The sequence below is a fragment of the Mercurialis annua genome, linkage group LG1-X, assembly GCF_937616625.2.
Source record: "Mercurialis annua linkage group LG1-X, ddMerAnnu1.2, whole genome shotgun sequence".
In the NCBI taxonomy this organism is placed as follows: Eukaryota; Viridiplantae; Streptophyta; class Magnoliopsida; order Malpighiales; family Euphorbiaceae; genus Mercurialis; species Mercurialis annua.
In genome coordinates this window covers 45,088,731-45,113,749 of record NC_065570.1, presented here as the reverse complement: position 1 = coordinate 45,113,749, position 25,019 = coordinate 45,088,731, and the positions used below count along the sequence as shown (strand labels likewise).

The 25,019-nt window shown below is 33.9% G+C and overlaps 5 protein-coding genes across 7 annotated transcripts; 1 reads left to right on the top strand and 4 right to left on the bottom strand.

Moving 5' to 3' along the window:
- Positions 1-202: 202 nt before the first annotated feature.
- Positions 203-3,755, bottom strand: LOC126681985 (disease resistance RPP8-like protein 3). Its single transcript, XM_050377543.2, has one exon. It carries the CDS (start codon positions 3,575-3,577, stop codon positions 476-478), a length of 3,102 nt encoding a protein of 1,033 aa, XP_050233500.1. The 5' UTR covers positions 3,578-3,755; the 3' UTR covers positions 203-475.
- Positions 3,756-7,503: 3,748 nt separating this feature from the next.
- LOC126681971 (putative inactive disease susceptibility protein LOV1) lies at positions 7,504-12,298 on the bottom strand. Of its 2 annotated transcripts, none has more exons than XM_050377528.2 (2): positions 12,188-12,298; positions 7,504-11,139 (listed from the first exon to the last, which is right to left on the bottom strand). In XM_050377528.2, the coding sequence occupies exon 2, from the start codon at positions 11,081-11,083 to the stop codon at positions 7,700-7,702; it is 3,384 nt and encodes a 1,127-aa protein (XP_050233485.1). In that variant the 5' UTR covers positions 11,084-11,139; positions 12,188-12,298; the 3' UTR covers positions 7,504-7,699. The 2 variants fall into 2 exon arrangements, with proteins under 2 accessions (XP_050233485.1, XP_050233496.1); XM_050377539.2 differs by lacking the exon at positions 12,188-12,298 and having other exon boundaries at positions 7,504-10,754; positions 10,861-10,944.
- LOC130015716 (uncharacterized) lies at positions 12,000-15,288 on the bottom strand. 2 transcript variants are annotated; one of them, XM_056106409.1, is made up of 3 exons: positions 15,069-15,288; positions 14,437-14,472; positions 12,000-14,346 (listed from the first exon to the last, which is right to left on the bottom strand). In XM_056106409.1, the coding sequence occupies exons 2-3, from the start codon at positions 14,447-14,449 to the stop codon at positions 12,215-12,217; spliced, it is 2,145 nt and encodes a 714-aa protein (XP_055962384.1). In that variant the 5' UTR covers positions 14,450-14,472; positions 15,069-15,288; the 3' UTR covers positions 12,000-12,214. The 2 variants fall into 2 exon arrangements, with proteins under 2 accessions (XP_055962384.1, XP_055962386.1); XM_056106411.1 differs by having other exon boundaries at positions 15,105-15,288.
- Positions 15,289-16,605: 1,317 nt separating this feature from the next.
- On the bottom strand, positions 16,606-20,408 carry LOC126681966 (probable disease resistance RPP8-like protein 2). The gene has a single exon (XM_050377523.2). It carries the CDS (start codon positions 20,153-20,155, stop codon positions 16,661-16,663), a length of 3,495 nt encoding a protein of 1,164 aa, XP_050233480.1. The 5' UTR covers positions 20,156-20,408; the 3' UTR covers positions 16,606-16,660.
- Positions 20,409-23,214: 2,806 nt separating this feature from the next.
- LOC126671077 (transcription initiation factor IIB-like) lies at positions 23,215-24,150 on the top strand. The gene has a single exon (XM_050364779.1). It carries the CDS (start codon positions 23,215-23,217, stop codon positions 24,148-24,150), a length of 936 nt encoding a protein of 311 aa, XP_050220736.1.
- The last annotated feature ends 869 nt before the right edge of the window (positions 24,151-25,019 follow it).

Here is a 25,019-nt window from a genome sequence, read left to right as displayed (position 1 = left end):
TTTTGGTGATTGTATAAGTATGTAATTTACGTAATTATTCTAATTTATTTTTTTATTTTCAATTTAATATTTGAGGTTTTAAAATTATTATATAGTATTTATTAAAAAATACAAATAGTGAATTAAAATATTAAGCATATAATTTTAATATAACTAATTTTTTAAAATAAAAGTAATTTAATTAATGTTGAAAGAATGATAAGTAAAAAAATTAAATAAAAATTCATAAATTTATGTTTATTTAACGTGCAAAACCGCTATAACATATTACAAACACTTGTTCGACAGAAAACAAATCCGGGGTAACTGATTATAAATACCAAAAATAAAAATAATAGTTCGATACAAAACAAACAAGTTCAAACAATGAAAAGAATATAATAAAAGTACGGAACACCCAAATAGAAATTATTAAAAGTTGGAACACCTTGTTATTTTTTCTAAAAGAAATGCTTTGATTCAGAATTTGGAAATATTAATCTTCTATGCAGACATGGCGCACATGGGCAACTTTATTCCAGTCCTCACCTTGATTATCCTTAACTCTTGATGACAACATTGGAACCTTTCTCAGCTTAAGTTCTCGAAGACTCTTAATGTGTTGCAGTCCATCAGGAAGCATCTTCAAGTTTCTGCAGGATCTCATCTCCAACTCTGTCAGATTACACAGTGCTCCTGCCTCCACTTCCCAATCCTCAAAATGCACTAGCTCCCATAACTGAAGGACTTCAAGCTTAGGAAAACCTCCGAAGTTGCAGTGCATTCTCTTCCCCATAAAGGATCTCGACAACAATCTCAGGACTCTTAGTTTGGGAAGCTTGTCGATGATTTGCATCGGGTCCTCCATTAGTCCAGATGCTGACAAAGTGAGGTTTCTGAGGTTTTTTGGGAAGTTTGTCAGCAGACGCGGGTTCCTTATTCTTCCAGCCAAATATACAATGGAGAGATGTACACTGCCTGATAATGACTCCAAGAGTATATCGGAATGTGGATGATCACTCGATTCCCCGTATGACTTCAACTTCAAGTATTGAAGATCTCTTAGGTTCATAATCCAGTTAGCAACAGCAACTAACTGGGATGACATTTCCTCTTTTTTAGATGGAACTGAAATTTTGCATTTCAATCCCAGTTTTGTAACGTTCAACATTGTATCCAGGCCATTTCTCACCGGACTATCCTCATCTACATAGACGCCTCGAAGTGTTTGCAGGTCAAGTAGAGAGCTATGTTCCTGTTGAGGGACAAACGAGCAGCCAGAAGTCTCGTCCAGGAACAGATACTTCAGTTTTTGCATCTTCCAGATTGAAGCAGGGAGAGTCTTGATTGAAGTATGCTTTATATCGAAGCTTTGAAGATTCAGTAATTTGCTAATGAACATGGGAAGTTTCTCCATGTAAGTCCACCTCAAACCAAGGTATCTCAACTGAGTGAGCTGATCTACTGCTTTGGGCAATTTTGGTTTGTAGACGCGTTCAAGGTCCAGTACCCATAAGAAAAGGAAGCAATTGCTAGAAATGCATCGATCAAGAAAGTTACCTATATCTTCTCCTGCTCGACTTTCTTCCCGCGTATCAAAGGATAAAAACGCGACAGTTTCTCTGTAACATGAGTGCAAAGAAGTTGTTCTGCTACCATGAATGTGATCAAATATGCCATCGTTTCGGTCAAGATGGTCAATCAAATAACGTGTCACACCTATCCTGTTATTGGTTTCCTGCGCTTTTGAGAACCAGTGCCGTCTTAGAGCCTCTGGGAGGCAACATGTCTTAACCTTGCCATTGAATTTCTGTGTTGTCTGAACTATGTTGCAATTTATCAATTCTCTCAAGCATATCTCTGCAAGATAGTCCGGGGGAATTTTACTATTTTGTTCATCCCTTATACCCTCTGCAACCCACAAGGCGATCAATCTTCTTGCAGGGATCTTATAACCTATTGGAAACAATCCGAAGTGGAAAAGACACCGTCTAAGGTACAAAGGCATATATAAGTTTATTGCACGCAAGACTTCTGACCATGGTTCTTTGTCTTGAATTAGATGCTCAAGCACCCTTGACCATTCCTCAGAAGTTGCATCGCTCTGTGATAGTAAATTTCCTAGTTTTACAATCACCTTGGGCAGGCCCCCACATTTTCTTAAAATTTCGGTTTTCAGTTTAGCTTCGAGCTCCGGAGGAATGTTCGTCTTCAAACTGTGCTTGAACAGTGCCCAGCTTTGTTTATTGCTTCGTAGATGAAGTCTGTAAGTAAAGTTTGTCTCACTTACTTGTAGACCTTCCTTCATATTTCGAATAAGAAAAATAATCCTTGTGCCGTTCGACATATCTTTGAACACTCCTCCGATTTGGTTCCACAATACGCTTACAACTGAGTGATCAACAACTATGAGAAACTTTCTATCTGCTAATAATGAAAGGACCTTTTGTCCCATGTTTTCTTTACACCACTCTTGAGATGTATTAGCATCTAAAATCTGCTCCATTGAGTTAGCTCCAGAGATCCAAAACCGGTGGGGGAAATGCTCTATAACGGCCTCGTTATGGAAGATTAGCTTAGTTAGGCTTGTCTTGCCAATGCCTCCCAGACCCGCAATTGAAATTTTAAGGCAACGGGGATCATCTTTGAGCAAGACTGTTTTAATTGCATCTAGGTCCTCTTCAAAGCTTACCGCATCAAGTTCATCAGCAGAAATACCACATTCTCGGGGTATGCTTGCAAAGTAGTCAGAATATGGATCTCGAATTCGAGTGGCAGCGTAACTTCTACGAGAAATGCCACGGACTTTACTTTGTATTTGGATCATCTGCTGAACAATCTTATGTTGGGAAATAAAATTATGAGGAGCCCACACCAAGCTTTTAAAAACTCCTCCCCCATTTTGCATTTGTGCAAGTTCGAAGAGGCCAACGACATTCTCAGCTGAGCGGCAAACATCACAGAGTTCTTCTATCCACGCCATAGCTTCATCACTGAGCTCCCTAGAATCAATATCGTGCAAAGAACCTTGCAAGGATGTGAACTCATCTCTCAACCATCTAGCCTGCTTTCTAAGGGAAGGACTAAGCTGTTTCTGCAAGGCCAAGTCTTCAAATTTACGAATTACAGGCGAAATAATAGTACAACCAAGATTCAGGTTAAATTGGGAAAAGGGTGGCTGCCATTGCCATGGAAAATAGGCCTCCTCTTTCTTGGCCTCCCCTTTCTTTTCTCTTGACAAGGGTTTCTCTAATTTGACTTGTTCCAACAACTTTTTACGTTTATAAAGATGAAGCAAATCAAGAAGAGCCAATACAAAATATAATTGTTGAGGTAAAACAACAAAGGCAGAAACATAGTGAAGGAAAGCAAGTATGTTTCTACTGCGAACTGACCTCATTATCAACTCATCAATCACATCTTCCACATCATATATAATTTCCCTTAGTTGATCCTCTTCAATGAGCCACTGATATTTCTTTAAATTGCTTTCAATATATTGGATTTCATCTTCAACTCCTAGCAATGAATCCCGGTTTCCGACACGAAGATCAGCCATTTTTTTAAACACAGTTAGCACTGCTATACGTTTTGCCATGGTACTACTGAATTTGTTCACTGCAGAGCTGATTTCAGTTTAAAGAAACTGGGTTTGTGGTGATTTGATAACTAAATTGGAGTTAAACTAGAAAATTGAAATTGACCATTTCAAAAGAGTTGCAGAAGAAAATAATGGAAGTAGGTTCCTGATTTGACTATATCACTATTGTCTTCAAATTTTTTTTTAGGTAAAATTTGGAGTCAAGAAATCAGGAATCGCACCCGAGCATCTCAACTAGGTTGACACCCTCTTAGCGAAAGCAACATTTTTCATGCTACCAATAATAAAATTAAAATGAAAAAAATAATCCATACAAAAAAATATCAATGCAAATAAATATCAAGACTTTCAAATAAATATCAAGACTTTCAATTAATAATTGATTAATCAATGCAATTTGTAATAATAAAACTAAATTAAAATTTCAAAAACTTAATTTTGTTAGGGCAATGCTAAATGGCCCGAAAAACTATGGACACAAAATGGCCATAAATTTTTTTAATTTGCTAATCAGCCCTTAAATTCCATCCATTTTATTAAACGGCATTTTCTTGTTTTGGTGGAATTGATTGTCAATTAATGTGGGTTTTAATGGATAACCACAAAAAGAAGCAATGCCATATATCCAAACTAATTAAGACTAGACTTTAATAACTGTTAATGTCATTTGTTACTAGAAAATTAGCCTCTTTTTCTATTTTATTCCTTTTCTTCGTTTTCTCTTATGATTAAACTATATATAATTTTATATGCATATAATAATTTTATAAATATCAATATTAAGATTAAAATTATAAATCGTAGCATGTTTTAAATATATATTAGTTTTATAATGTTCATTAATTTTAAAACTATAAAACATGTCATACTTTTTTTATTTTAGTTAATACAAAAATCAAAAAAATAATATACTTAAAAAATTGTTTGATTTTTATTTTATACAAAATGTAACCTTAGTTTGTTAGATAAATTATATATAATTTTGAAAATCTAACAATCATCAATGAACATTTAAAAATAACAATATATTTTATCAAAATTGAATATATTTTTTTAAGGGGCCATATACTTATATATTTAATAAAATAAATTTTCAAAAATTTCAAAAGCAATAAATAATAACACTATGTCATTATTGGTAATAAATAGAATACAAAATACATGTACATGTTAGGATAAAATAAATTAATAATCAAATCAATAAGTATTTACAAATTAAGATTATATAGAAGTCGAGTCAAACTCTAATTAGACCAAGGTTGTACTCGACTCAAATTCCGTAGTGTTTTACAAAGTTTTATCAAGATCGAACGATGTTTGAATTCTTTGACTTCGACTCAAGTTAAATAAAGCAAATAATTATTAAAAATGTGATAACCAATTTTTTCACTGTAAAATATAATATTTAATCGATATAACTCAAACGATATAAGCATTATGCAACAATTCTGATATAATCTTATGTTTATAAAAAATAATTTATTAAATGTAATAGGTCTTTAAAATTTATAACTATAGATGATAGAATATTTGAAATTAGAGTACATATTTGAAATATATGAAAAAATATTTCAAATATGGATAGTAAAATTTTAAATATAATAAGAGTACGATTTAATATATTAATAATGAAGAAAAGAGTTTCCTAATAAAAGAGATGCGGTCAAAATAAAATTTTATTTGCAAAATAAAGCCAAAAATAGATTTTACTTGCAAATCCATCCTTTCAATTCTTGATTTCATAGTTCTAGTTCATTGTTCCGATTGATTTTAAAAATACAAAAAGTATTTCAAAAATTAAATTTAAATATTTAAAATTAAATTTAAATAATTAATTGAAATTTAAATACTTTAAAAAATATATGGAAACTAACACTTTTAAACTCTTTTGATCGTAAAACAAACGATAGATTAATAATCTACGATAATTGATTAACGTCTTTTGTTTAAAAAGTATTAATGAAAGAGTTCGAAATAATGTATATAAAGGAAAAGTGGGAGCTTGGAAACTTCAACAAAAATGGTGAAAATAAAATGAAGAATATGGTGGCTTTATATAGAAAGACTTGGCCAAAATTATAATTTTACCTTTATGGCAATTTCGTAAATAAACTATTTCGAGCATAAACCGACTTTTTATCACTTTCGATTTCAAATTCTCCGAATAACTTCCAAATAATTTTTTATGAATATCAAACTCAAAATTAATACTTCGGAGCTTTCAAAATAATTATTTTAATTATTTTAGCAGTTTTAAGCTTAACTTCTTTAAAAATCATTTTAAATATCCAAAAATTCACAAAATAATATTTTAATCTTTTCATTTCCTTTCACTTACCTAATAGAATCCAAATAGGAAATTCAAATTAGGGATATGAGTCCAAATATAAATTCATTTTTTGTTGTTCTAGAAGATAAGTCTTATAGAATCTCTTGGATCATCGGTATTGTAGTTGAATTCAGATTATAAGTTATCGAATAAAATCCGTATTTAGATCTTAGTATGCTACAGAGTATCCACGATTGTTAAATGTTGTGGGATTCGATCATTGCTTCTTGAGCAATATTTGTATGGATTCTGTTCTAGATTGATCTCGTCTTGACTTTTTATTTTTTGGTGATTCTTGAGGTTCGCTTCAGTAGGTGAATCCCATTAGACTCGACTCATCATATTATTATGCAAAATTGAGTTTCCTTCATTAAGTATCATTATGATCTTTTTAGAAGTTGCCATAAGTTTTATAAAATATTAAATTAAAAGCGTAAAAAATCACGAAGTTTACCGTGTTTTGTAAATTTAATACAAATTTTTAATTTTAGCAAATTAAAACACCAGCTTTTGATCTTTTTTTATTTTAACACCAAATAATTTTCTTTCAGAAAAACGCTGATATAGACCCCGAAACAATGGTTATTCCGATGTGCACATTAGTATTTTTCTAACGGAAAATTGTTCAAGATCTAAAATTGCAAAAACCTAATAGTTCAGATTTAATTTGTCAAAATTAAAAGTTCATAATAAATTTACAATACACGCTAAAGTTCATAATTTTTTACACTAGTAGGCCTAAAATATTTAACTATCCTCAAAATCTAAAATTAAAAATATTATAAAATTTAACCCCGAATACAAATTGTTTAAATATGAGATTATCATATGAAAAAAAAATACTTTATATTGAATATTGAATCAAATTCACCCTCTTTAAAGTTTAAATTCATGCTTAAATTTTTTTATTTTAAGTAGATTGAAAAATTTAAGCTGTATAAAATTAGACAATTTAATATAAAATTTTCTTATAAATAATAGTATTATTTTTATAAATATTTTTAAGGTGATCGTGAGTATAATTTAATCATTTAAGTTAGGAAAGAAAGATCGATGTAATCGTATTAAATTGTATACATGAGACGATTTTCTCCAAGTTTTATAAAATAATTTTTTTATTTTTTATTGACTTTATATTGAAGAAGTGTTAAAGAAAATTAAAAAATTATTTAAAAAATTTGCTATGTACTATTTTTTATATTAATTGTTTTAAATTGAATTCATATGTGCCCTAAAAATCTAATACTCAACACTTCAGATTTCTCTACTTATTAATATGGACTTTTTTAAATATTTTTATAACAATAAATTATGTGGATAATAAAGAAATTAAATCGGCAATTTAATTCTTTCTATAAATATAGTTTGACCATTCTAATAATAAGTGTATTTAATACTAGTACTAATAAGAGTAATAATTAGTAGCATTGAAAGTTGGGAAAAACAATTAGATAAGTAGATAGTTTTCTTTTTTTTGCAGAGATGCCCTCATAATGGGTTTAATTTCAAAAATATCATTCTGGCCAAATTGTGTCCAAAATATTCGGGCCAAATAGATTTTCCCATTTTGTTATACCTGAATAGCACACATCAATTTACATTTAAAAAACACATATAATAAATATAATTATTTATTTTGAACTTCATCAATTATATTATTTTAAATAATTATACACAACATACTAGTACTCTAACAATTTAACCTTGTTCTAAGTTTCTGACTCATTTACTAACCAAATGTATTTGTTTTTCATCAGAACAAAGTAAAAGCTTATCAGTTATGAGTTTGATCAATTTTGTATGCTGACATTCCGCACATGAGATATTCTAATCCAATCCTCACCAATTCTATCTCGAATCCTCCTTGACAGCTCCACCATTTTGCTTAATTTTACTTCACGAAGGCTCGTAACAAGCTGCAGTCCATCAGGAAGGCTTTTCAAATTCACACAATGTCTCATCTCCAACTCTTTTAAACTACGCAATGCTCCTTCCCCCACAACCCAATCCTCCAGAAAATTCAGCTCCCAGAGTTTTAGGATTTCAAGCTTCGGAAATCCTTCACAACCGCACATCATTTTCTTTCCGATAAACGATCTCGCCAATAATCTTAGAATTCTCAGGTTGGGAAGCTTGTCCAGTATTTGCATTGGATCATCCTCTGCAAGTTCAGATCCTGACAACGTAAGTTCGATAAGGTTTATCGGAAACTTGGACAACAGCTGTTGATTCTGTAATTTTCCGACCAAATATACATCAGAGAGATCAGTGTGGTCTAATAAAGACCCTAAGTGAATATCCCAAGGCTGACCCGTTTCGTCGTATGATTTCAGTCTCAAAGACTGAAGGCATTTCAGATTCATAACCCAATTAGCCACAACTTTTAGTTGTGAGGTCATTGCATCTTTTTGAGATGGCACTGAAATTTTGGACTTCACACCCAGCTTTCGTATACTTAACAATGTATCCATACCATTTCTCACTGGACTATTCTCATTTATAAGTACCCCTCGAAGTGTTTGAAGATCCTGAAGAGTGATGTCATCTTCATGTCGAGGGATAAACATGCTGTGAAAATTGTCATCCAGAAATAAATGTCTTAGCTTTTGCATCTTCCAGATTGAAGTGGGGAGATTACAAATGCAGGTTCGCTTCAAATCCAGCGTTTGCAGGTTCAACAATTTGTCAATGAATATAGGAAGTATATCCAGGTAAGTTGACCTCAGACCGAGGTACTTCAACCGAGTGAGTTTACCAACTACCTTTGGCAGTTTTGGCCTGTACACATTTTCAAGATCCAAAACCCACAAAAAGAGGAAGCTACCACTCGAGATGCAACGATCAAGAAAGTTTTCCATATCTTCGCCAGCTCTGCTTCCTTCTCGAGTGTCAAAGGATAAAAATGAGACAGCATTTTTATAGCAATGGAATAGAGAAGTGTTGTTACCATGGACATGATCAAAGATGGCATCATTTGGATTAAGATGGTCAGCAAGACGTCGCACTGCAGGAAAGTTGAGGCTGCTAGTACTGCTACCATCTGAGTGATTATGTAGAAAAGTAGCTTTCCTGGCTTTTGAGAGCCAGTGTACTCGAAGCGCCTCCGGTAGGCAACATGTCTTAACCTTCCCTCCAAGTTTCTTATTTGTTACTTGAACCATATTGCAATTTATCAACTCTCTCAAGAACTCCTCTGCAGTACGTTCAAATGAATTATCGTCATCTGCTTGCCGTCCTAAACCCTCTGCAATCCATAAAGCAATCAATCTTCTTGTAGGGACCTTATAGTCCACCGGAAACAATCCAAAGTAGAAAAGGCATCTCCTCAAATGCAAAGGCAAAGTCTTGTTGATTTCTGTTATAATTTCTAACCATGGATCTTCATCTTGGTTCACGCCGTTGAGCAGCGTTGACCACTCATTTAGAGTTGCAACTCTTTGTGACAATAGTAGACCTAATTTGGTGATCAACTTTGGTAGTCCTCCACATTTTCTTAAAATGACTTTCTTTAAATTCACTTTTAGCTCTGTAGGAATATCTACCTTCACAACATTCGTGAACAATGCCCAGCTCTCATCATCACTTCGAAGATGGAGTCTGTAGGTGAAATCAGTTTCAGTGACCGGTGGAGCTGCTGATAGGTGGTTGAGTGTCAAAATAATTCTACTGCCATTTGATTTATCTCGGAATTTTCTCTCTATTCTTCGCCAGAAGCTACTTGCATATGAACCATCAAGGACAATGAGAGACTTATTACTCCCAAATAAAGAATCAACCATCTGCACCATGACGTTATTCCCATATGGAACATTAGCACTCGTAATCTCTTCTTCTGCAGCACAAGTTTTCTGGATTTTCGAAGGTGCATGCTGTTGAATATATGAATCGTAATATTGATTCATAAATCCTATCATGTCTTCATAAGACATCCAAATACGATGGGGGAAATGATGTACAATAGCCTGACTGTGGAAGATTAGTCTTGCAAGACTTGTTTTTCCAATACCTTTAATACCAACAATTGAAACAGTGAGGCAGCGAGTATCTGGTTTTAACAGCTGTGCGGTAATTGCATCTACATCCTCATCGAAGCTAACTTGTGCAGCTCTTGCCCTTGCATCTGCATCCACACCTTCCTCATTAATGCCCCATTCAGCTTGATCGCCTGGACCAACAGAAATTGTACCAGAAGATGACTCAGAACTTGTTTCTATATCTTCATCTTGCACATTGACATCCTCGTCTAAGTCAATTTGCATAGCCTCAAGAGCATTTCGTGGTAGAAATCTTTTACTGTCTCTCTTCCAAGTTTTTCGATGGAAAACATAAGTTCCGTGTCCAATTTTTATAACTTTACTTACAACACCCAATACATTAGCAGAAAGATCAGCAACCTTAGATTTTATTCGATCCAGCTGCTGGATAAACTTACGTTGCGACATGAATTTATGGGGAGTCCAGAGCAAGCTTTTGAAATATTGAGAACCCTTCCTCAGATGCTGCTTGTCCATGAAAAGGCCAATAGCATTCTCAGCTGAGCGGCAGACATCCCAAAATTCTTCTACCCACACTAATTTTTCTTCACTCTCTTCTGCTGATTCAACTTTTAAAAGTGAATCTTGCAACAACCTGAATTCATCTCTAAACCACATGGATTGCTTCCTGACTGCAGGTTTAAGATGCATTTGGCTAGCCAAGACTTCAAACTCTCTTACAAGAGGCCCAATGGATCTGTTGTTGCCTATGTCCTGAGAGTATAAGTCGAAGGAGCTTGCCCATGAACCAGCACACAAAAAAGTGAAAAATCCACAGGGTATGTCAACCTTGAGTTTTTCTAGTTTGATCCTGAGTTTATAGTGATCAAGCAAATCCAGAACAACCAAAATGTCAAAGAAATGCTTCGGTACACTATAGAAAGTCAAAACATATGAAATTAAAACATATTTCCTACTTCTTTGGCTCGACCTTTCTATCAGTTCATTGATCACGTCTTCAAGATCATAAATAGCTTCCCTTAATATTTTCACCGACCCATGTCTTGCTGAATCTGCATTTTCACGGAGATAGCTCTCAATCCATTGAATTTGATCTTCTAGTCCAAGCAAAGCATCTGATTCTTGAATTAGAAGATTGGTTAATTTCCCCAAGACAGCTAGTACAATTTCTCTCGCCATGGAAGTCACTGGAACAACAAGTTTGGTCTTGGGAGTGGATAATAAAGAACCATGTACTGACAAAATATGACAACTCTAATTAGCCTCAACTGATCAAAACAAGAGTTGAAAAAGGAAAAAGTTAAATACGTGTAGTTAAGCTAACAGCTGTTTTTGTCTTTTTTTTTTGAAGAATACTGAGAATACAAAATTGAATTCCAAAAGCTTGATTTCCTCATTTCTGTAGGTAATTGTATATTCTAAGAATCGTTATTTACAATGTTCACATAGAAATAACAACTACAAGGTTATAAAGAGCAGTTGCTGCTCATTATACACAGGCAAAAAAATCATGTCAAATCATAAATATTACATCGTTAATGACAAGGCATGTTAACTGTCTTAAGTTGTGTTTCCTTGAAAACCAAAGTCATGTCAACAAAGTTTTTATTGTTAACAAAGTTTTTATTGTTCAGCGGACGATATTCCAAGTTCCAACCAGATACAGGATAACAACCAAAACTTTGGGTGTCTAATGAATTGATCTTGTTATAAACTAGTGAAGCAATAGCAACAATATTAATAACAAAGCTTTACATATACTGATGGATCGGAATATTGAATGATTATGACATGTTATTAAAAAATGACAAAAAGTTAGCCAAAACAAATATATTCTAACATGAAAAACCAAGTTCTTAGGAGCTAAGAAGAGTAACTGTGAACTTGATCAGTATTATGTTAATGATCAAGTAATGTTCCGCAAATTAACTGACATGTGATAATATAGCAGCAGAGTACTGCATAGGACTAGTCTAATTGGAAATATTAGTTTTTCATGCAAACATGGCATACATGAGAAACTATTACACCACTACGCATTAAGTTTGTTCTCTAGAAAAGGAAAAAATCTTGTAGAAAATTGAACAAAATAAGATAAGAATGATTTTAATATATTTATTTTCAATAAACTACATGCTAATGATTATTGTGTTGAGTATAACTTCTCCTCTCAACCATTCTTCATTCCTAATCAAGGCTAATGGAACCAAACATGAAAGTTCCATAATAAAATTTCAATAAAAGAGGTAATCGTAAGTATACTATTGAATGTAAACTACATACTTATCTGGGATGTTATGCAGGCTTTGTTCAGCTCAAAACCAACTTGACCCTCGCATTCCCTTCAGAAATCTGAAACTGTTGAGTAAGTCCCAAATGCGCCATCAATAGCCAGACATGAGTGAGGAGCTCCCCTCCTCCAGTAAGTTGCTTGGCATGGTTGTTCCATCCACAATGATTTGCAGCATAAGAAAGCATCTCTACCCATACATGATTTATCATCTCCCACTTATTCTCAGTGGTCCATTGGTCTTCTGTCTCCAAGGATTGTATCAATTTGGCAAGCCTACATGCATCAAACAGTACCGACTTGCTTCTATCTCCTTTCACTTGAGATGGAAAAATCTCAGTATTCACTTTAAGCAATGCAGAACATGCTTCGCTTCTGTCTGTTTTAATATAAATTTTTTCTTCAAAAAGTTGGGCAGCCTCAGCACATGTGTCTTGATATCTAATATGTCCAATCCCATTAGGAAGCATAAAAGGACAAACGATTAGAAGATACAATATATAATCTGCTAATGCTTTACTTTCGTCACATATCGGGTTTCCAATAATATTTGAGCTTTTTCTAAGATCAATGTCATAGCAGAGGTCTGTGGCAATATGCCATAGAAGAATACTCTGATCAAATTCCGATTCCACACTCCATCCAATCTTGTCAAAACATCCCATATCTTTGAGTACATGACTGCCCCTTAGAGCACATAATTTCTTAGAAATGCTTATGTCTAGTGGGTTCCTTGATTTCAACAAGAGTTGTTCAAAGATCATCCTTTTCAACTCTGGGGAGACAGTACCCACAACTTTGTACTGGTTCTTCTCTACCATTTCATAAATGCATAAGAACTTGAGAAATCCACTGAACTTGATGGGTTTGTCTTTGAGGCAAATGCTGATTAGATTGTATTTTGCCATGGAATTAGACCATCTCTTATTCCCAGAGGGCATTACATGACAAGATTGCAGCCATGATTGGATACAGGAGATTGTCTGGTTGGTGTGGCCTAGCAACAGATTTTTGTGCTTGCTCAGCCAAAGTACTGTCCTATCTGAGGAAAGCAGTAGAACTATCTCATATGCTTGTAAAGCAATAGCAGCAACCAACAACACAAATGTTATGCTTTTGTCAATTCTTGAGAAAGAATTCTTATCAATAATGGCAAAGAAACTTGCAACTAATACGGTTGAAGATAAACTGATAATACGGAGAAAGCTACCAATATAAGTATGAGTCACAGTCGCCTTGGTATAAAGAAAATCATACATAAATCCCAGCTCAATTTCAATAACTTTGAAAGCATTCTCCCAACTTGTTTGTGCATCTTGGAAAAAGGACCTGCTACTCTCAAGGTCCTGAAAGCTGAGGATGAGATCTGCAAATAACCGTTTGAAAGTGCTGAAGAGATATGCAGCATCAAGCAAGATGACAGTGTCAAGGTGGACAGTGTTTCCAAGAGCTTTGTAAGGGCGGTCCAGCACAACGGAAGCTTCTTCAATTACTGGCTCCAGTGACACATTGTACCCCTCAGCTTTTTTTGACGTGTAATCATCCATGAATTTAGCATAGCTATGTCCTGGATCAGGTCGAGGGAGCATGGACTTCCTAAACTGATCACTGCTTGCAAACCGTAAAGCCCAAGTCCTCTCCCCACACTTGATTATGGCAACCACAAACATCGGAATAACAATTAAGTTAACTGGACTTCCTGTCCACGACTTTATGAAGACATAAAATGCTCCGGAAAATTTGACAACTAGCCCGAGCAATTGCCTCATCCATAATTCATTGTCTTCCAATGAATAGGCAGTGATGGTGTCTAGACCACCAAGATGTAGAAGAAGCAATGGTGCCCATAATGCCATTATCACGTACTGCGGGTTCACCAAACCCTTCTCATCAGTTGATTCCATGTTGGAAAGAACACCAAGTGAAAGATTTACTATCCCATCCGCTGATAAATAAACAAGCCAAATAAGAACTGTTAGCCAATCTCTAGCAATATACTTTCTTCGGCTTCCCAGAGCAATTAGGAATATCTGCATGGAGAGGCTGACAACAACTGCAACACGAAGCTCCCAATTATTCCAAAAATCTCGTAGGCTCGTAGGGAAAATTTCAGCCAATCTCCTATTGTTTAGGAAGATCAAACTGCCAACAACTGAAGTAACATAATGTCAGGAGGAATGGAAAAATGAAGTAACAAAAAGTGTGGATAGATAGAGAATTGCAGGGGAATCGGTAAACAAACCAGGAGATAGCATGGCCGCTTGCTCTTTACTCAAACCTGTTTGCAGATAACGGAAAGTGAGAGTTGAGGTGTAAAAGATGTTAGCATGTAGTGATAAATAAATCTTGAAGAACTGAAGGTGTAGCTGCTAGCTCAAAATGAGTAAAGTGAGCAACAATTAACTAAGTTGGCTAATTATTTAAGACTTTAGGCTCTACAGCTGCTACTTCAAAAAAGAACACTAACCATTAACCAAAAAAATCAAAGTTCAAACTTAAGGCTTAAGCTTAGGTTCCATGCCATCTGATCAATTCCATCAATCAGTTTGCCAACAAAGTTAAACTTTAAGAATTTAGGCAAATAACCTATAGAAATGAATGCTAAGAACATCTCGACAGTAAGCTAACAAACCAAAAAGAAATTAAAAAAACAGCTATCATCAGTGATCTTCCTGTCCTAAAAGAACATATAAAGTAAACAATCCAAAATTTCAACACTTAGTGTGGTCATAATCTGCAGAAATTAATTCAAACTACAAAATGCACTGATCTTTATGGAAACAAAACAAAATCTTTGAAGCTGATAGCTAACTTGCTCGAGTTCCTAAAAATGCACATATTAAAAGATACCTAAAAATGCAGATAGATTCTTACAATGATAAATAAAAGTATCGAGATTTGGCAAATTACTTGTATCTGATACTCCTCGCGATAGAACCAAAATCAGAGAGATCTTTTAGAGTCTTAGTTCATAAGAACACAAATGGTTCAATTTTTTTTGTTTTTGGGTGAATCGATACTGTATGTAACTTCCATGGCTTCTCCCGCCATTTTCCGTGAAGTTTCTTTGTCTGCAAAAGTCAAGACTACTGATCTGACTTTTTCCTAAAAGATATTTAAAAAAAAATAAAAATTGCGATTTTAAATTCGACGCGGTGCGGTTTAATGGTTAGAACAAAAATTAATTTCACTATCCCGGAATAGATTGGGAAAACTACCAAAAAGATCCTAACCTTTCATAAATTGGGCAAGTTAAATTCTATAGTAAGTTTTGATATAAAAATGACCATAATCTTTTAAATTGTTCCAAATCAACCCTCCATCCTTAACTGTGCTAATTCAGTAAAGAGAAAATATCAATTTGGTTCATAGAATAATAAAAGTGGACTAAATATATAAAATAAATCTTATTATTTTAAGAGATTAATTCGATATTTTTGTTTCAAAATTACAAAACAATTATTACATACTTAAAAAAATTTATAATTAAAATAATATTATTTTCATATAGGAAAAAATTCGAAACTAACTTTTAATATTTTAATTCTATATGTAATAATTTAATTTAATAATTAAACAAATACACAAGTTTTAGATATTTGATATTTATTTTTTAAACGTTTTTTAGTGTAGGGACCCAAAGTTGCAAAATGGTAATAGTGCAGGGATCCAAATATGCGTTTTGCCTTATCATTTTTTACATAAAAACTGTTAATCACTTAAAGGGGACTGAGAAACATGCTTACAACGTATCTATAAAACGACTTATTGAATAGGAAACAAAAAGAATAAGTGGCTATTGCAATTACAAACTTTAAAGAGAGACCATATAAATAAAAATTTAAAATTACATGATCTTTCGATACGTTAAGTCATATTTTAATGAACTAAAAAAATGATCAAACACTTTTATTCCAAAAAAATTGTTCAAACACCAAAACAGAAATAATAAAAAAATGAACATTTTGATAATGTAAGGATTAAGTTTAGAAAATGAGCCACCCATCATTCTACATTATTCTGTTGAAAAATACAGCTTAGAGCAACAACAACACACTAATCATCAGGAAGATCATGACTGTGAGACGAATCGATCTCCAAGTTTGTCTGCCTTGGCATTCACTCCATCCCCCACATTCTGATTTTAACATTGAGCAGCAGAAACAAAGAGGAAAATAGCACCAAAATGAATGACTAGCAATTTGAAAGTATCAGCAAAACAGAAACACAGGAGCTCTGGAGATTGCAGAGAGAATTTCTTCCAGCAACAACATCTTAACTCTCAACTCTTAATAACAAATCCTGAAAAAGATTTTGACAATTAAACCAAATCAAACAGATAGTAGTTAAATGAATAGAGACATACTCATCATCTATTAAGTTCATAACTGTACAATAGAAATTAAAAGTTATAGAACATAGAAGTACCTGCTCACTATTACTGTTGGGAGTTTTTGTTAGCACTGTCAGTCTTCTATGAAGACATGCTGCACATGGGCGATTTTATTCCAGTCCTCATTTTGTTTATCCTTCAGTTTTGATGACAGCATTGCCAGTTTTATCAGTTTCACATCTCTGAGAAACATAACAAACCGCAACCCGTTGGGGAGCATCTCTAAATTACTGCAGGATTCGATCTCTAATTCCTTCAACCATGCCATTGATCCTTCTTCCATGTTCCATTCCTCCAGTTGCACAAGTTTCTTTAATTTAAAAACTTCAAGCTTTGGAAATCCTCCACACTTGCACAACATTTTCTTTCCGGTATATGATCCTAATAACAATATCAGAATTTTCAGATTAGGAAGCTTCTCCAGCGTTTGCATTGGGTCTTCTCCTAATCCAGATGCTGACAAGGTCAGCTCCATGAGGTTCTTAGGGAGCTCGGACACCAACTGCGGATTTTTAAATTTTCCAACCAAATATATACTCGTAAGATCCACATGGCCTACTAAAGACTGCAAGTGTAGATCCCATGGCTGATTTGATTCATCAAATGATTTCAGCCTCAAGGACTGAAGTTTTCTTAGACTTCCAACCCAATTTTCGACAGTTTCCAGCTGAGAGGACATTGCCACTTTTTGAGATGGTGATGATAGCTTGCACTTCAGTCCCAATTTTGTAATATTCGACAAGGTGTCTAAGCCATTTTTCACTGGACTATCTTCATCGATAAAGACTCCCCATAGAGTTTGAAGCTCCACCAAAACTGTACTTTCTTGGCGAGGGACAAATTTGCTGCGAGAACTCTCATCCAAGAACAGATGTCTCAGTTTTTGCATCTTCCATATTGATCTAGGGAGATTTGTAATGCAAGTCCTTTTCAAGTCCAATGTTTGAAGACCGAGCAATTTGTCAATGAACACCGGAAGTATCTCTAGATAAGTTGACCTCAAACCAAGGTACTTTAACCGAATGAGTCGAGTTACTGCCTTGGGTAGTTTTGGCTTGAATATGCATTCAAGATCCAATACCCATAAGAAGTAGAAGCAATGGCTAGAGATGCATCGATCAAGAAACTTACCTATATCTTCCCCTGCTTTTCTGTCTTCTCGAGTATCAAACGATAAAAAAGAGACAACATTGCTATAGCAAGGGAAAAGAGAAGTTGAGTTGTTACCATGGATGTGATCGAAGAGAGCATCATTTGGGTCAAGATGATCTGCAAGACGGCGTGTTCCACCACTCTTGTCATTGTGGCCTTTGAGAAAATTAGCTTCTTTAGCTTTGGTATACCAATGCAGTCGTAGAGCCTCAGGTAGGCAACATGTCTTAATCTTTCCATTGAGCTTCTTTTTTGTCACTTGAACCATGTTATCGTTCACCAACTCTCTCAAATATTCCTCTGCAACATACTCGGGAGGTTTTGAATCATCCTGTTGACGTCCTAAACCCTCTGCAACCCACAAGGCAACCAATCTTCGAGCAGGGACCCTATAACTTGCCGGAAATAATCCAAAATAAAAAAGACATCGCCTCAAATACAAAGGCAAGTGTTTGTTAATCTCTTCCAAGATTTCTGACCATGGCTCTTCATCTTGAATAAATTGGCTAAGCATAGTCGACCAGTCCTCTAGAGTTGCATTTGTCCGTGATATCTGTTTTCCTAGTTTCACAATCACCTCTGGAAGTCCTCCACATCTTCTTAAAATATCTTCCTTTAAATTATTTTCTAGCTCAAGAGGGATGCTTGTGTTCAAAGTATGTGTGAATAATGCCCAACTCTCATCGTCATTTCGCAAATGCAATCTGTAAGTAAAATCAGTCTCGGTGACTGGTGGAGATCTTTTTTGATGAGAAACAGTGAATAGTATTCTTGTCCCATTTAATACCTCGCTAAAAAAATAGCCCATTTCTTTCCAGATTGCAGCATTCCAGCAACCATCAATAACAATGAGGTGCCTCTTATCTTCCAAGCGGGCATTCACCATTCGCCTAACCCTATATTTGTAGCTATCATATGTCTCATTCAAATGGAATGCCAAATCTAAATCTGCTCTAAGACGCAATATCTTTTTCATAATTTCATTGTTAGAGTGCACTCCTTCCCCAGACACCCAAATTCGGAAAGGGAAATGATGTGCAATAGCTTGGCTGTTGTAGATTAAACTCGCAAGGCTAGTCTTGCCAATTCCTTTGACACCTACAATTGAAACAGTTATGCAACGAGGATCCTCTTTCAACAGCTGTGCAGTAACTGCATCGACATCCTCGTCAAAGCTTACCATATCAAGTTGATTTGAGGCATGCAATGAGTGAAATTCTCGCTGAGGATAAATTGTGTCGTGTAGTGACACATGACTTTTGAAGGCTCTATATCTTCTACCGGAAATAGCACACATTCTAACTTGGATCAATGCCATCTGATGGGAAAGTTTATGCTGAGAAATGAAATTTTGAGGAGCAAAAATCAAACTTTTTAAAATTTCTCCACTGCCGTTCTTCATACGTTGTTGTTGATAGTCCATGAAGAGGCCAACAACATTCTCAGCCGACCTACAAACATCGCAAAGTTCCTCCATCCATGCAATTCCTTCCTCAGTTAGCTCTTTTGAGTCAGCTTGTCGTATGAATTCATCCAAACACTTAGATTCGTCTCTTAACCCCCTGGCTCGCTTTCTCATATTGGAATTGATGAGCGATCTTTGGGAAACCAAACCTTCTAATTTATTTATAACAGGAAAAGTAATTGTACCGGCAGCATTGAGGTCTAGGCCAAAGGAGTTTTCCCATAAACCACCAAACCGCATACTCGTGTAGTCAAACCAGTCACTGATAAGCGAGCGCTTGAGCTGTTCCAACTTATTATGGATTTGATAATGATCTAGTAGATCAGTTAAAGCCAAAACATAAGAGAATTGTTTCGGCAAATCAGCAAAAGCCAAAACAGAATTGATGAGAGCAACTCTCCACCTTCTATTTCTTACTGCAAATACAAACTCATCAATGTCATCTTGGATGTTGTAAACAACTTCTCTTGAATTCTCTTTATTGGGTACTTTTCTAGACGCTCTTCTCAGATGGTGGAGGTCAAAGGATCGTTCCTGTAAAGAAGCATGCCAATCATAGCCGAAGCGGTACTTAAAGGGAACGGAACCCTTGAGCTGCTTCAACTTCTTATGGATTTGGTAATGATCTATCAGATCATCTACAGCCAAAACATAAAAGAAATGTTTTGGTAAATCAACAGAAGCCACGGCATCATGAACGAAAGAAAATCTGTTCCTTGTATGTGCTGCTCTAGTTACCAACTCATCAATGGCATCTTCAATGTCGTAGAGGACTTCCCTTACATTCTTTTCGTTGACCACGAAGCTAGATGTAGCATATACTCGTTCTCGGAGTATGCATTCAATCTGTTCCATTACACCATCAACACCAAGCAGTGAATCTGGCTCCTGAACAAGGAGATTGGAAACTTTTCCTAAGACCGCCAAAGCAATATCTTTGACACTCGCCATGGATTGCGGTTATCGGGTTTGAATCGTCAATTTTTGTTTACTCAGATTGTTTAAAGTTAAAGGAAACTGTTTAGCCTCAGGACTAGCATTTTCCTTTTGATGGATTGAAAGTAAAGATGTAAGACCAAGTCTTGTGTGTGGATAAGTTTTCTATATAAACGCTGACTATTATATAAGTATATGTAAAGCAAGTGCACGGCACCGGCAAAGCAAACATCATTGACATTGAATCAATATTAAATCAAGAAAACAGAAACAAGTTGAAAACTTCAATCAATAATAACAAGCGTGAGTTCATGAATAAACAACTGATATTTTTAACCTAAGTGAATCAAGATTTAGCGTATTAGTTGTACCTGGTTCTGCCTAAATGTATTCTTCATATTTATTTTCTACTTTGAGCAATTTATTCTTTTCGAAATCAGCAATTGCCTTTTCCCCTCCCGCCATTTAAATGTTTAAGGTTTTTTTCTTTGTTTTTTTGGCCAAACCCCATTTGCGGGTCCTGCACTTGACAAAAAATTTTAGAGATAAAAGGTGTCAAAATGATCTTAATGTTTGGCTTTTTTACCAGTTTTCCACTCAATTTAGACCCTCATATTTTTTCTTTTAACAAAAAAATATGAATTAGCTGCAACATACATTTCCATTAAGTTATCTATACAACTAGAAATTCTTATTTAGACTTAATTCACCACGTCATTCGTGAACTGATACTGTCACATTATAACACGTTATTAGAATAATAATAATATTGTAATATTATTATTCAAATATAAAAAAAAATAACAAACGAAATTACGATATTACTATAATTTTAATAATGTTTCATAATGTTATAGGTTCAGTTCACGGATAATGTTTAGAGCCACAAGATACCAATGTGCCAATGCACTTTAGTGAAAAGGTATAGAATTGGCCCTAATCTTTACTCTGATTCTTATTTAGCCATTTAATGTTTTTCAGATCTCACTTATGACCTTAATGTTTTTCGAATTGGATGTCTCCGTTAATAGATATGACGTGACATCAATTTAAAACTTTATGTCATGCAAAATCTTGTAGATAAATTTTTAATTTATACTACTAATTTTTACTATTTCGGGATTTTATTTTTGCATTCACAAATACTAAAAATAATTTTGACCAGAATTCTTCTTATTGAAATAAACTTATAGTTTACTCGTTAAATAAAAGAAATGTTCATATGACAATGCAGTCCGGTTAAAATTTGGCCTAACAGATTTTTTTAAAATACAAACCTTTGCGTATTTTATCAGTTACGTTCAAATCTTGACTTTTACAGTTACGTCCAGTATGAAAGTTGTTGTTTTTTTTTTGTAATTATGACCAAAATTTTAAATTTTATTTTTCAAATCTAAGCCTTTGCGTTTCTTTTTATCAATTGCGACAAAATGTTTATATTAACTCTTTCTAAAAGTTAGACAAAAAAATTAAAACTGGTCTTAATTGATAAAAGGCGCAAATGCTTTGATTTAAAAAATGAAATTCAAAATTTTGCAAAAAACTTTTAAATTAGATATAATTGTAAAAAGTAAAATATCTGGTCATGATTAATAAAAAATGTAAATGTTTGAATTTAAAAAATATGATGGCCTTAAAATTTCCAATCAATCTGATTATCTGATTTGTAAATGGGGTAATGTCATAAAAATTCACGAATTTTACACGTTTTCTCATTTTAATCATGCACTTTAAATTTTCTCATTTTCATGCACGAACTATCTTTTTTTCTCAAATTCATACATGGTGCTGAGGTGTCACGGCTCCATTGGTGTAATTCGCTAAGGTGGGCATTTTACACCAATGAATGAGTGCCACCTCAGCACCGTGTATGAATTTGGGAAAAAGTGTTAGTTCGTGTATCAAAATGAGAAAATTTAAACTTCGTGATTAAAATGAGAAAACGTGTAAATTTCGTGATTTTTTTGGCATCAACCCTTTGTAAATTGCTATAATTATATCCAAAACATGTCTGGCCCGACTTGAATTGCTTACCTGAATTTACTTAATTGGTTAAACTAAAAAAGAAATTTTTCCTAACTTTAACTAAATTGAGTTTGTAAATAATTTTAACTTAATTTTTAAATTATAATATTATCATTAATATTAACTAAATTATATAAAAATTATTTTGCCATCAGAAAATATAACTTTTTGGATTAAGTTTGAAAATCAAATATTAAAGTTTATTTAAGATAAATCTGTAAAATAAATGCTTTAAAAACCAAGATATTTTAAAAACAATATTTTTTCCTTATAATATAAAATTATACTGTAAATAAAATAATCTTGATATCTATATATGAAGTCCATATAATGATAAATTTCTAAATATTTTGCAAGGCCAAATGTATATGTTGGACCTTCAAATTTAGTTAGGTTTTGAATTTAGATTCAATTAACGCTATAAAAAAATTCACCCTAAAAACTTAAAATGTCACGTGTTAGTGACTGGCCAATGTGAACCATCGAACCTAATACGTTAGTGCTAAATTGGTCAGTCAGTAACGGACAAGTGACATTTTAGGTTAAAAGGGTCCGATGTGAATTTTTTTTATAATGTTAAGTATCTCCATCAAAAAAACAAAATTTATTAAGGTTCATATTTAAAACCAAAACAAACGTGAAGCTCCAATATGTATATTTACCCTTCTGCAATAATAAGTTACAACAGAGTATACTTATATAAAAAATATGGAATCTGAACAATCATTCACTCTCTATTGGCTTAAAAGTAAATTTATCGTACCTCAAACAATTCACAATTCGGGCAATTTGCCCATAACATTAAAGAGAATTTGGAATTTAAATGTTTGGAGTAATTGGGAAAGGCTATTGAAATATCAGGGACCAAATCAGTACTTTTCTTTAACTTTTGTCTTGCGTAGTACTTTCCTCATCAGGAGCAAATAGTTCCAAACACAAATCCTAATCATATTTGGATATCAGGTGCCAACCTATAAATAGAGCAGAGAGCCCTTTCTTAAAACCTTAAAACATACGATTAAAGTTTCAAACAAAACTTGAACAAAATCATGAGTGACTATATGGCTTACTGCACAGATTGTAAGACACAAACAGAAGTGGTAGATGATCATACGTCGGGAGATACAATCTGCACAGATTGTGGTTTAGTTCTTGACCATCACTTCGTCGATCAAACTTGCGAATGGCGAACTTTTGCCGACTCCGAAAAGGACGATCATGATCCTAATCGAGTCGGCAACGTCTCTAATCCGCTCTTAACCCATGGAAACCTTTCCACCACAATTGTAGCAAAACCCGGACAGAATCTTAATAAGGAATTTATTCTCAAGAACCATGATTTACTTACAAACCCTGACAAAGTATTGACGGAGGGTTTTGAATCAATAAGTAGGATGGCGGATAGGCTAAGTATTGGTAAAAGTAGCAAGATTAGGGCTGATGAGATATACAAAAATTTACTTGACAAGAAATCCTGCAAAGGAAAGAATGTGAAGTCGATATTAGCAGCGTGCTTGTTCGTTGCTTGTAAAGAGAGTAAAATGCCGAGAACTGCCAAGGAAATCTGCTGTGTTGCACAAGGGGTTTCCAGAAAAGAAATCAATAAAGCTGCAGATTTTATCAAGAAACAAACAGACATTGATGTTATTGCCAGTGCCGAATGTTTGAACGGAAGTGGGCTTGTAAGGCGATTCTGTTCGAATCTTGGCATGAAAAACCAGGATATGAAAGCCGTACAAGAAGCTCTTGAAAATTGTAAAGAAGTTGATATAAGGAGGAGTCCTTGTTCTATCTTAGCTGCCATTATCTTCATAATCGCTCAGCTTTCGGGCCAAAAGATTGCTATCCGGGATATTGCAATGGCTTCTCAAGTTGCGGAACAGACAATCAAGAAGTCGTATAAGGATATTCGTCCTCACGCTTCCAGGGTAGTGCCCCGGTGGTACGCCAAGGAATGTGATCTCAACAAACTCTGCAAAGCTTGAAGGCCTTCGTTCATGACTCCTTTGTTTACCATGTTGAATTTTTTTTATTTTTTTTTCCAGGATTTTCTTTAACTAGTTTAGAGTTAATAATGATTAATTAGAACATGGATTGTTCAGATACTTTTTAGCCATTTTCTCATCATCCAAACAGAAACCAGTGTTGCGTATCCAAATTCTAATACATTTTCTAGATGTTCCACAAACTGACCTTCATGATTTTTCAGAATAATTAGAGTAAAAGAATTCTTTCATCTCATATTTTCTAGTGTTGATGAAATAATAAAGATTTCTTGACTAACTTAATGGAATATTTTGCCAAAATATATATATAATTTATTTTACTATCATTAAATTTTAATTTTAACACTTGTATTTTTATTTTCAAAATAACACCTGCGTTTTAATTTTGAAAAAAATATAGATGTCTATGTTAAGAAAAATACATACAGTTATTTTTTTTTACTTAAATTCACGAAACATCTAAAACTTTAATTTTTTAAAGAACGGGATTTTAATTTCAAGGAAATAAATGAAAAAATGCATCATTTTAGTTTTGTTATTTGCTGATTGAATTTTAATTTTATTTAAATTTAAATTTTCCCAAATTACTTTTGACCGTTTTAAAATAAAAAATTGCTATATAAATTTTGATTAAAATTCGATAATAATGAAGTTATGATAAAAATTATGATAATTATATTAATAAAGCTATAGTGTGGTTAGGAAATATAATATATTTACATAGAGAACGAAAAATAAAATGTTTATTGGCAGTGGAGGTCTTTTTTTTTTTTTGATAATTGGGGAGGGGGAAACACTTGTGGGAGGAATCGAACTCACGACCTAGCAGTTTGCTGCCTAGCACTTAT

What these genes read in the sequence shown, in the direction of transcription:
- LOC126681985 (XM_050377543.2), bottom strand. Translation starts at nt 3,577, where the DNA reads ATGGCAAAACGTATAGCAGTGCTAACTGTGTTTAAAAAAATGGCTGAT.
- LOC126671077 (XM_050364779.1), top strand. Translation starts at nt 23,215, where the DNA reads ATGAGTGACTATATGGCTTACTGCACAGATTGTAAGACACAAACAGAA.
- LOC126681966 (XM_050377523.2), bottom strand. Translation starts at nt 20,155, where the DNA reads ATGGCGAGTGTCAAAGATATTGCTTTGGCGGTCTTAGGAAAAGTTTCC.
- LOC126681971 (XM_050377528.2), bottom strand. Translation starts at nt 11,083, where the DNA reads ATGGCGAGAGAAATTGTACTAGCTGTCTTGGGGAAATTAACCAATCTT.